The sequence below is a fragment of the Podarcis cretensis genome, assembly GCF_951804945.1.
Source record: "Podarcis cretensis genome assembly, chromosome: 14".
In the NCBI taxonomy this organism is placed as follows: domain Eukaryota; kingdom Metazoa; phylum Chordata; class Lepidosauria; order Squamata; family Lacertidae; genus Podarcis; species Podarcis cretensis.
Genome location: NC_137183.1, coordinates 33237210 through 33249254, shown reverse-complemented (window position 1 = coordinate 33249254; position 12045 = coordinate 33237210). Strand labels below are relative to the sequence as shown.

At 43.8% G+C, this 12045-nt stretch overlaps 1 protein-coding gene across 4 annotated transcripts in view; it reads left to right on the top strand.

The window, feature by feature from the left end:
• LMF1 (lipase maturation factor 1) overlaps positions 1-12045 on the top strand; it is a 171336-nt gene that overhangs the window by 39310 nt on the left and 119981 nt on the right. For all 4 annotated transcript variants that reach the window (XR_013832920.1, XM_079952516.1, XM_079952517.1 and 1 more), the window contains one exon: positions 11537-11685. Coding sequence is in view for 3 of the 4 variants with exons in the window: in XM_079952516.1 (XP_079808642.1) it covers positions 11537-11685 (149 nt within the window). In the remaining variant the exon portion in view is untranslated. The remainder of the gene's footprint in view (positions 1-11536; positions 11686-12045) is intronic.

Genomic DNA, 12045 nt, shown 5'->3' with positions numbered 1-12045 from the left:
CTTTTCTCCTTCATGGAACCCAAGGGCAACATATGTGTGATTCCTAGGAGGCCACCTAGCCATGCTTTGACCAGACCCAAATCTCCTTCAGACCAAGAGGGTGAGAAGGGGGCATCAGAAACGGACAAGGAAAGATGTGGTAGAGAAAAAGGTCGGCTCTGCTCACCGCCAGCATGTGGCCCCCAACAGATTGCCTTCAATAGAAAGTGGCCCTTGAGAGCGCAAAGGTTTTCCTAAAAACTTTGATCTGGGTTTTGTAGGGAGCAGCCAGACCACAGTTTCCCAGTACAGTGGTACCTCGGGTTACATACGCTTCAGGTGCATATGCTTCAGGTTACAGACTCTGCTAACCCAGAAATAGTGCTTCAGGTTAAGAACTTTGTTTCAGGATGAGAACAGAAATCGTGCTCTGGCGGTGCGGCAGCAGTGGGAGGCCCCATTAGCTAAAGTGGTGCTTCAGGTTAAGAACAGTTTCAGGTTAAGAACAGACCTCCGGAATAAATTAAGTACTTAGCCCGAGGTACCACTGTATAAACATCACAAGAAGCTCTTCTTTAGCAAGCAGGAAGTATTTGGGGAAGGCTGCACAGGAGCTTGATGGGATGTGGGTGGCGCTGTGGATTAAACCACAGAGCCTAGGACTTGCCGATCAGAAGGTCGGCGGGTCGAATCCCCACGACGGGGTGAGCTCCTGTTGCTTGGTCCCTGCTCCTGCCCACCTAGCAGTTCAAAAGCAAGTCAAAGTGCAAGTAGATAAATAGGTACCGCTCCAGTAGGAAGGTAAACGGCGTTTCCGTGTGCTGCTCTGGTTCGCCAGAAGCGGCTTAGTTCTGCTGGCCACATGACCTGGAAGCTGTACGCCGGCTCCCTCGGCCAATAAAGCGAGATGAGCACCGCAAACCCAGAGTTGGTCACGACTGGACCTAATGGTCAGGGGTCCCTTTATCTTTACCTTACACAGGTGCTTACTTCACATGTTTGATTGAAGCAAACTATAGTTTGTTGGACTGGGAGCATTGCATTTGAACCTGGCCATGGAATCCTGGATCCTGGGAAGTCTCCCACTAACTACCAATGAGAGGCCAATATTCCAAGGGGCTCTGGGATGTGTAGCCCATCACTGACTGACTGCCCCATTGCACTGGGGTTTCAGAAAACCTCCTGCACTTCACTGTGCGTATCAAAATTATTTCAAATTTCCTTAAGATGGATATAATGAAATGTGATAACACAGTGATCTCTCAGAATGACATCCACCTACAGAACTGGAAACAGGACATCCATTAACTTTTAAGCATTAAAAAAAAAAAGAATTAAAGTCTTCCCCACTGATTTCTCTGTCACTTGCAGCTTTGCTCCAAAACGACGAGGGGAAGGGAGGATGGGTGGAGGGGGTGGAGGGGTAGAAGAGAGCTAATTTATTGCTGCATTAACTTAGATATCGCCTTCCTGTCACCTAAGTAGTTTCTAATGACTACCCTGGAGAGTAATTGGGAGCTTTTAAAAGTTTTGTGCTAAATTCTTTCTGTTTCCCCCTGTGCCACATAAACTTTTTTTCCCTTTTTTAAAAAAAAGACCCTGAAGTTGTTGATAATGTTTTTCAACTCCTGGATGCTTCTGAAAAAGGGGTGGGGGTGAGTTAAGCCTCTACAGAAGTCTGCCTTTGGACAGGGTCTTTCTTCTGTCACCCTCCCTCCGTATAAATTTATAGCACCCTGATTTCTCCTTCTACCCTGAGATCATAGCCCAGCACAAGAACTTAGGAAGCTGCCTTATATAGAATCAGACCATTGGCCCATATAGCTTAGTATTGTCTACACTGACTGGCAGCAGCTCTCCATGGTTTTATGCAGGGAGGCTCTCCCACTCTCACTTGGAGAAGACGAGGATTGAACCTGGGACCTTCTGAATGCAAAGCAGGTGCTCTACCACAAACTACAGTCCTTCCCCTAAATATAAAGTAAGATTCCAGTCCTCATGGTTCTGAATAGCTGGCTTATATAAGCAGGAGGTTAGGAAGGTGTCTTATACAGTGTCAGACCAATGGTCCATCAGATTGATGATGACTCTCTAGGTTACAGACCAGAAGCCAGTACAATGCTAAGCATAAGCAATATTACAATGAATTGCTTAATTGGGTTAAGCTGGAGTGACTCCCCTATAAAGAAAGGTTGCAGTGACTTGTTTTTTGTGCCTGCACTTAAATAAAAGCTGAAAATTCTGGGGAGGGGTCTAGGGTATCCCCTCATGCCAGAGGGAACCCTAGAAACACTGGCTTGAAGCTGACACCATAACCCAAAAGTGTTAGCTTTTTAAGCCTCTGGGCATGTGAGAGGATATATTTGGTGATGCTTGATTGAGGTCTGAACAACTTGATGAGTGACCTTTTTAAAAAGCCCTCTTCTATGAATCTGGTGATGTGGAGTAGAGGAAGGAGGTGGAGGAACTGTTTTTTGGGGGGGTGGGGTGGGGCGGAGATGCTTGTGGGGCTGAGAAGAGTAACTTTAGAAGGCTGTGGCGCCAATGAATTTGGAGCTTAGATTGAGAGACTCTTAACCACTCTCTCCGCTGGGAAATTTCTCTTTAGGTGTTGCGGTGAAATGGTCCCCTGACCACCTTCAACTCTTCAGCTATTTCCTTGTCAAGTGAACTTGATGGATGGGCCTTTTGATTCTCGAGTTTTCTTCTTTCATAAACGAAGTCGCGCCATAAAACGGAATGACCCCACGTCCCATTACGATTTGCGGCTCCCTTCAGAATTATGGGTGGTTTCCTCCCCCCCTTTTTTTAAATTGAAGCTTTTCTTGCCGTTCCTTTTCTGTTTGTGGAACGGTTGGAGAAAGGTTTCTCTTGACTGGAATCTCTGCACTATCTTCTGTAGGCTTGACCTCGAAAGCAAACCGGGCTTATAACTTGTTCAAGGGTTTGCTTAAAAAAATATGGTGGAGGGGGAGAGAGGGCTGAGTTTTGTGGCGCCGTGAAGGCGTGATGAATTTATTGTGGTGTGACGTCCGCTAGGCTATTGAAGAAGTAGAAGAGGAGGCAGAAAGAGATATTCAGTGCTTTAAAAAATAAATAACAATAACAATGTTCAGAAAGGTGTATATGTCTGCATAAACAAGACTCTTGTTTTAATGAACGCTGAAAGTGTGTTTTTCTGAGCATCCTAACCATTAACAGACATACTAAGCAACTAAATCTACAGTTGATATAGATATCATCATGTGGGGAGGGGGCTTTTCATAAGTAGTAGTTACTGCAACCAAGTGAAGATGCCCAGGTGCCAGGATGGCCCATGACATCTCCATCATCTGGACGCGCATGTCTGGGAATCCTTGGATTGTGCCTGTTTCCACACATTAGCAACATATCCTTTAGAATTCCATCCATGATATTTTATCTGCACAATCAGTACAAATTTCAGCAACCAAAAAATCGTATTGAAAAATATGACTTTTGAGCTATCTGGCTCCAAATGGCAACTAGACATTCTATTTTGGTGACTGTAACCCTGGTTTCAGGAGCCATTTGGTGCCTAGCTTATATATCAGAGTTTCTTACACTGCGTGGGAAGCAATGTACAAATTTAATATAACCAAAGCTAAACCTCAATTCATCCTTAGGAATATAAAAAGTGGTTTCTAGTTCACATTCTAAAGCTTTGTTTTTTATTTTTCATTCCTTTAATGAAGCTACTTGTACCAGTCTGTAAAATTATTTTTCTGCTGCCAGCTTGCTTGCTTGCTTTATTTGTTTATTTATTTATTTTGCAACAGAGAAATGTGAATAATATTTATAAGATTATGATAGATCAAACACATCACACAATTGTACATTGTCCTGGTAATTTTTTATTGCAGAACATAAGGAACATTACCTATTCCCCCATAAATCTGTGTTGTGTGTGCTTTCCCCCCAAAACTGTGCAATGCTTTACAAGTTTGCTTGGGAGTGTTGTCCCATTATGTTCAGTGGGGCATACTCTGTAGTAAGTGTGCATGTCTTAAATTTCTGTGTGTGAATGTGTGTGTGTGGACTGAATAGCTTTCCGTTTGCAATGCATTCTGTATTGGTAATGCGGATTCTTTCATGCGTTCTGCAGAATGTTTCCCAAATTACACCCTGGGGGCTAATGACCCACCAGGGGAGACAGTAGATGAGCAGTCGATTTGTCCAGTTTCACACAAGTCTCCCACCTCATCTTGGTCAACAACTGCATGGTCTTTAATGAAGCATCCTTGCGAATGTGTAGCCAGAGAGAGATTTTCCAGCCAACAGATGTTGGTCGTTAAACATTGGTTTATATGGTTGATTTCTGGAAGATTTTTCAAAGTGTGTGAAGGGTGACAGATTAAGTTTAATGCATGCGATCTTGACCGAAAAGCATTAGCGTTTGTGGCATTCTCCAGCATTTTCCAAGAAGATACTTTCTTTAAAAAAGAAAGAAAGAAAATTGGCTTATTTTTCTGCACCCAGTTAGGCGCACGTACCGTACATTCTGAACACGTGTGAGGCGAGTGCAGCCGTTGAAATCCGTGCCATTTTTTATTTTATTCCATCTTAAATTGCATCCATTCCCTCCGCCTAGATAACAGTAGTGCTCATTGTCCTGCCCTTGCAGCTGCTGAAATTTGACGAGACCCAACCAAAAGAAAACGGGAGCAGGTGGGTCAACAATGCGACCCTTTCGTTCCCAGAAGTATCAGTATGCAGAGAGGGCCGCTGGGCAGTGGGGCGGGAGTGGCTGGGTGAGGGCACAGCGGAGCCCAGAAGGGGTATCCTTAACGAGGAAATTTTTTGTGTGTGTTTGTGGTTTCCCTTTATAAAAGCTCCCCAAATGTCACAGAATCGTACGTGGGACTTCTATTGCCAATATGCTCTGTCAAGATGGCGGAGTGTTCATTTTCATTGCTGGTGGCTGACTGCTCTATTTTCCTTCTGTTGGCTCCCAGCTGATATTTAGACCAATATATTGAGGTATGATACTTTTGGGAGATTTGTTTTAATGCTTAGAAGGGTGTGTGTGTGTGTGTGTGTGTGTGTTTTGAAGCTGCCTCATATTGGGTCAGAACATTGGCTCATCTAACTCAGTAGTGCCACTGGAGACCTTCTGCATGCAAAGTGTGTACTGTTCCTCTGAACTATGACCCTTCTCCAGTGTTTGCTTGCAAATTCCTAGCAAGCTGTGATGCCATATCTCCCAGCTTCATGTGCAGACCTCGGGCCTGCTTGATTCATTGGGGAAAAGTCTGGGTCTGGTATGGGTGCTTGCGCTACTTCAGCAGGGTTCAGGTGGGGAAATCTGTTTCCTGCTGGCTCCTGTAAGGTAATCTCAGTATTGAAGTAGGAAAATGGAATCCTCATCGGTTATATTGAAGTTGGGTTTTCCATTTATTATTGTGAAAGATAGACTTCTGTTTTCCTTAGGCTAATGGTTGTGAAATGAGGTGAGACAAATTTGTGGGGAAGAAGAGGTCTATTAGAGTGATACCCAAATCTGTAAAAAACTGCCCAGTTAGCAGTAGCCATTGTTGACCAAAGGCTGAAAGAGCAGCAAAATATGACCAGCTGAAGGACAGAGACACAGAAACTCATTTATAACTGACTGGTGCTATTTTATTGATTACACGAATAAGGAAAACAATCCTGAATTTTCACAGACATCCAGACATTTTTTGTTTGTTCTGGGTTAAATCATATTATACACTTCAGACTGCAGACTGTGTATTCCTATGGTGTATTTTCACAGTATACCTTGAATTTTTTTGTTAAAGGGGCATTAATTTTTTTAAAATCAATAAAATTATTAAAAATAAAAGACATTTTCCAAACTGGGGGCTGCCCAGTCCGCTGAATATTTTGAAATGATGGTGCTCTCTGGCCTCACTGACCATTAAACACTGTTGATCACTGTCTCAGCTGTTGCTGGTGTCAGTGGGTAACTTAAGAATTTATTTTGTGTTTTTTTAACAGCTGGGGGAGCTCTGTTTTCTCCAGGCTGGCTCATCAATAAGATTCTCTTCACCCCTCCTTCCAAGCCCTTTCCAGCTGCATGATGGAATTATCCACCTCAATAAATAAATCCTGGCACATTTTAAAACGAGATTGGGATGTTGGAACCATCCCCAGAAGATGGCAGTGCCAGGAATTCAGCTCTGGAAGAAGCCTGGCAGGTGCACCAGGAGGGGTGGGGGAGATCAGCCTTCTAGGCCAAAAAGCGCCCCCATAAATTTCCATGCAGAGAATTCCAGGCCATTAGGCATTCTGGTACATCGGGTGAAATTCTAAGCTGTACTCCCCCCTTTTCCCTTACTGGGTTTGGGGTCCCTTCCTCACCTGCCTGATATAGTAATAGTAATAAAATGCCTAAGGGTGTATGTTGTGCCAGGTACAAATTAAAATTTAGTGGGTGAGCCCCTGCCAGCAGCTGGGATCCAAGAAAAAGGAAGGGGAAGCGAAGGAGCCTGCTGTGTGGTCTTGTGGTTTTGGAGGCTCCATTGAGGCCTCCCCGCCCCCAGTTGACACAGACACACAATTCAGAATTGCACCTATTGGGCCCCTATCTTCAGTATGAAGAGCGGTTCACAAGTACTTGATGGGAATACCATTTAGAGGCACTCCTCGTTTTTCACGTCGGAACAGAGGCCTGCTCTTCCGTGCGTCTTACGCTGGTGCTTTTGGTGACTCTCAGGGCTGCTGCGAATCCTCTTCCAGTGGTATTCAAACAGGGTTGTTCTTCTGAATGCAGTATGACCTGGCTGCAGGAAAAGGCTAATGAAGTTTTAGAGGGTGTTACTGGGACCAGAGTTTCCAAGTCACAAGAAGCGGTTCTTCCATTTGTTCCATGCTGGTTGGATCTCCTCTGATGTACTGTGTCCTGTTCTGCGCACTGCACTTTAAGAAGGATATATGTCAGCTTTTGAGAACCCTGTACCTGCCAGGTGTTTTAAATTAAAATTCACATGGGCACCTGCCAGTATGGGGCTTCAGTGCAATAGCACTCCAGAGTTAGGGTGTAGATACAAGCAGCTAGGCAGCTCAAACGCGAGTAGAGGAAAACTCTGGTTGAATGCAATTGAACACTGGTGAGGGCTCATCATCAAGCCTACTTAGTGGCAGTGAAAGCAGCAAAGAATACATACTGCCTCCATTGTATCCTCATTGTGTCGTCCGGCAGAGCTGGGTTGTGTGGGGCCTCTTACAGTCTGGCCCAAAGGAGGTGGCAGAACTGATGGTAGCTCACTGTGAGTTGTTTGCAAAGCGTTTTGAGGGTTAAACCGCTTGTATCCACCGGCATCTTAACTCCTCTCTTACATCACATGAATCTCAAGGGGTGTCCAGAGCACTGTCTAGTCCTGTTGTGTTGGATGAGGCTTGAGGATATGGACAAGATGCTTGGATTGGCCAGGATGACCACATGTACTCTGGACCCTTGCTCCTCTTGGCTCATCAAAATTAGAAAGGGGATAACTAGCTGGGCCAGGGAGATGATTAATGCCCCCTTGTGGGACAGGGTTGAAAGAGGCAATGGTAAAACCACTCTTCAAGAAGACCTCCCTACATTTGGAAAATCAAAGGTAACTACTGGCCAGTTGCCAATCCTTCTTGGGCAAGGTTCTTGAGCAGGTGGCTGTGAACCAGATCCATGTGCTCTTGGAGGAATCTGATTGTCTAGATGTATTTCAGTTGCAGCTTTGGGCTGGTTTTGGCACAGAAACTGTTTTGGTTACCCTGTATGATGACTTTTGTTGGGAGAGAGACAGGGTAAATGTGTCCCTGTTAATTCTCCTCAATCTCTCAGTGGCCTTCAATACCATCGACCATGGTATACTTCTGGATTAGCTGTCCGAGCTAGGGGTGGGTAGCATTGCTTGGAGGTGGCTCTGGTCCTAATTGGATGGTTGTTTCTAGAAAGTGATACTTGGGGAGTGTTCTTAGGCCCCTCAGAGCCTTCAGTGTGGGGTTCCTCAAGATTTGGTTATATCCCTCATGAAACTGCTGAGTTGGATTATCCAGAGTTTTGGATTACGTTGTCATCAATATGCTGATAACACACTTCTCCTTTACATCTGAGGGCCTGTTAGCAACCTTCTGAGGGCTGCATACCAGTTGCAGGTGGGGCCAGGTGAAACAGTTGGCTGTTCTCTTTACGCTATAGGCTAATGTCCAGCCACACACAGTGGCTTCTGCTTACACAGAATCAATAGTTCTCCATCCAACAAGAGGCATGATTGCAGTCCAGCCAGGCAAGAGCCCCTCAGGAGTGTGCAGAGCAGGGCCCGTGATGGACATGGCCTGGACAGAGTCCAAAAGAGCCAGATAAAGAGACCTGACATTTGGCCAGAGACTCCCCACCTGTGACTTCCTCTTAATACAGATGTGTGCTTAGCACAGACAAAAGGGAGTGTGGTGGTTGGAGCTAGGGCAGCTGAGAAGAAAATGAATGGGACAATGGTGCTGGGTGATGTGGGTGGGGGAGAGAGAATGAGGTAGGGGGCTGATGTGGCCTGCAGGATCCCTGTTGAAGAATTGGGGTGGGGGGGATAATGCACTGTCGGGTGGTGATCCAGTGGACCCAGTTGTTTTTTCTGGAATAGGGTTGTGATAATTAGCATGTGAAAGCCCTGATAACACTGGGGTTCTTGTTCGGGCTGAATCAAGTGAGATATACTACCCTTCGGGTGCCAGTTCAGAGCCCATAACTGCTATTTGTGGCCGCCATCAGGAACAATTAACCTTTCAAGCTCTGCTGTCTCCCCTCGCCTTTCTGATGCAGCTGCTTTTGCAACTGCAGATCTGCGTTCTGCTCCACAAAAAGTGCTGGCTTTGGCAGTGAGTGTTATCTCCTAGAAACCACAGGATGTGTGCAGAGAAAATGAGAACCCCCCCTTTTTTTTATAATCAAAGCTCAATCACGAAGGGGAAAACAGTCATTAAGTTTTAATTGAAGGGAATTGTTGGGTCTACAGTTAGCAGAACAAAAAGGCTGTTCCATTCATGGTTATTTTTTGCTTTCCTTCAATATTCAGAAAATAGTCTTGCTCATCATGAGATCAAGATCTGCACATTTTCAGTTATTCAACAGCCCTTTAATTATGCGAGGCCGTGATTCCCAAAACACAGCAGCAGGCACCCTAATGTGTTTTTAGAGACCTGCTTGCATGTCCTGTAATTCATAAATAAAATCTTCTGTGAGCTTCAGTCCCTTCCCACCAGGAGGCTGCCTGCTGCATCCCTGTATGATTCATTGCTCTGCCCCGGCCCCCTTTATAACAGCAGTGATACCTGTATCAGAAGCAACCTGGTTCATTCGTTCACTCTTCCCTGTGCCAAGCTTCCTCTTGCAACTCTGGATGAATTCCTTTTCTGTGCTTGCCCTGATGTATTTGGGAGACCCAGTCAGTGGGCTCTGAGGACAGGCAATAGGTTTACTTTTGAGAAGGGGGGGATATATATGTGAATCATTCTTCCAGTTTCAATGCAGAATGTTTCTCTCTCTCTGCTGTCAGGAATTTAGGAAACACTGACTTAAGTATAGGTGAAGGATACTCAGCAGAGTTTGTGAGCTAAAATTGTCTCCAGCGTGTGTAAATTGGGAAGGTTCTTGTTTATGGAATAATCTTGCTTCAGCAAGGGTGTACTTATTTCTCCCATTATATATTTGCCTAAGGCGGCCCTTCAAGTTCCAAACAACAGCAAGATTGATATTTTAACCAACAGGAGAGTTAATATTTTTGTACAAGTTCTAAACAACTGTAGAATTAATATTAAAACTAGCAGTAGAATTAATATGTCAAAAATTCACTCGTTTGGAATGTGTACATAGAAATAAGGACAAAGCTTATTCATATATGAAATTTATTCTATTGTTATTTATATACCTTTTGTACTGATATATGTATGTTGTTCATTTAATTAGTGGAATTCATTTAACTGATACATAGCAATTGGGTTGTTTATTATTTCTGTCACATATACTTTACTGAGATGTATGTCTTTTTGTTCAACCTGTGACTTAGTTGTTTTGCTCACGCTGAAATAGTAACAGGGCAGACCCTCTTATTTTGTCTTTTAATATATATTTTATTGAATTTTAAACAAGTACAGAGCAACAGAGAACAAAGAACTCCCACTAATAACTAATCAGAGTGAAGCCCCTTCTATAAAAGTCTTTTTTCATCAGTGTAAACTCTTTTATGTCCCCTCCCTCCTTTTCTTAATAATCATTTGGATATTTTATGTTGTGTGTGTTTTGCTGGAGCTGGAAGGGAAATAAAATGCAAATATTGTAACTTGGTATGACATGGGATGGAATTCTACCTCTCTAACACATTTGATAAGCAGGGGACTTTGGTGGGTGACGGGCAAGAATATCCCAGTAGCTGGGGAAACTCAGCCAGATGGGTGGGGTATAAATAATAAATTTTTATTATTAATTATTATTATATTACTCTACGACAGTGGTTCCCAAAGTGGATGGTACCACCCTTTTGGTGGCAATGAGATTACCTAAGGCAGCCTTTCTCAACCTGTGTGTCCCCAGATGTTGTTGAACTACAACTCCCATCACCCCTAACTAGCAAGGCCAGAGCTCAAGGATGATGGGAGTTATAGTCCAACAACATCTGGGGACCCACAGGTTGAGAACCGCTGACCTGAGGGATGCTATGATTCCAATGGGATCAGCAGGGGGGTGCTAGAGCTGTGGATGACAGAGAAGCTTGTGCCACTGGATCAAACTCATCAGTGTTGTGGAATTAATTAAACTAAATAGTTTTAATTGGTTTTTGAATAAAAGTGCAATTAATTGTTGCTGTTTTGAACTGTATTGTGTTATTTATCTTCCTTAGTGGGTTGTGCAAACCTTTATTCTGAATAATGTTTTTTATAGAGTAGGGATCACTGGAGAAGAATCTATGGGACCAAGCAGGCGGAATTTTTTGGGAACCATTGACTTAGGTCATCTGGGGAAATTCTGCTGCTGGCAGCATGCCCTATATACTCATCATAGGGCAGTGACCCAAAAACGGACATTTTCTGCTGTTGCCTAACCCTTTCCTCTTCCATATGTGAAGCAGTTGCTTTAGGTGTCTCCCGAAGGCTCTGTTTTTTTGCCCTGGCTTTTCCTGTCCTATAAGACTGGACCCTGTTTTATCTGCTTAGATCTCCCAAATTTTTGCTTCATCTGTAACTACTGTTTTATTGGTATTATTTTGCGTTTTTTGTTTTAATGTTATATTGTTTGTTTTTCAAGCTATTTAAAAGAGATGTTTGAAATACTAAGTGGTTTGTAAATGCTTCTAAATAAATGAATGTATCTCATGATAGGAGATAAAAAGTAGCCTTTCTTGTTTTTGCTGAAGCAGGCTACCTCTTGGTACTTGGGAGGTATTTCCTTCCACTTATGCCCAAACATTGCAATCTCACGGCTTAACAGAGACCATCACTCTGCTGACAATAAAGCTGCATGTTGCAGGTGAACTGTCGCTTAGTTCTCCTGCAAACTAATGTGTAACTCCCATTATTTCTCCTCTAGGATGGGAATCTCAGCTTCTGGAGACAGGTTTTTTAGGAATATTCCTCTGCCCTCTCTGGACACTTTCCCAGTTGCCCAGACGCACCCCACCTTCCCGCATAGTCATCTGGGGCTATCGATGGCTTATCTTCAGAATCATGCTTGGAGCAGTAAGTGAATTTCCCCCACATCTTATATTTGTTCAATTTTGCATTTGTTTGCTCCAAGTATACATTGGACTTGTAAGTTGACAGTTTCCTGGGGAGTCCTTGTTGGGAGCAAGAATTTCCTCTATGTGGCCAGGGGGGCATTTTCCCCCCTCCCCACATGACTCGGCTGGAGAACAGCATTGCAAAATTTGGAGAAGTAAGAATTTCAAGAGATCACTGTGCTTCAGTTCACATATTGCTTCAGATGGTGTAAAATAACTTGGTTCGCCTTTAAGTACAAACTGAATCAAATCTCCCCTGCTCCCTCCTCCCATTCCTACTTGAATCTAACAAATCTTTGGGTATAGTCTCAAGTGTGAA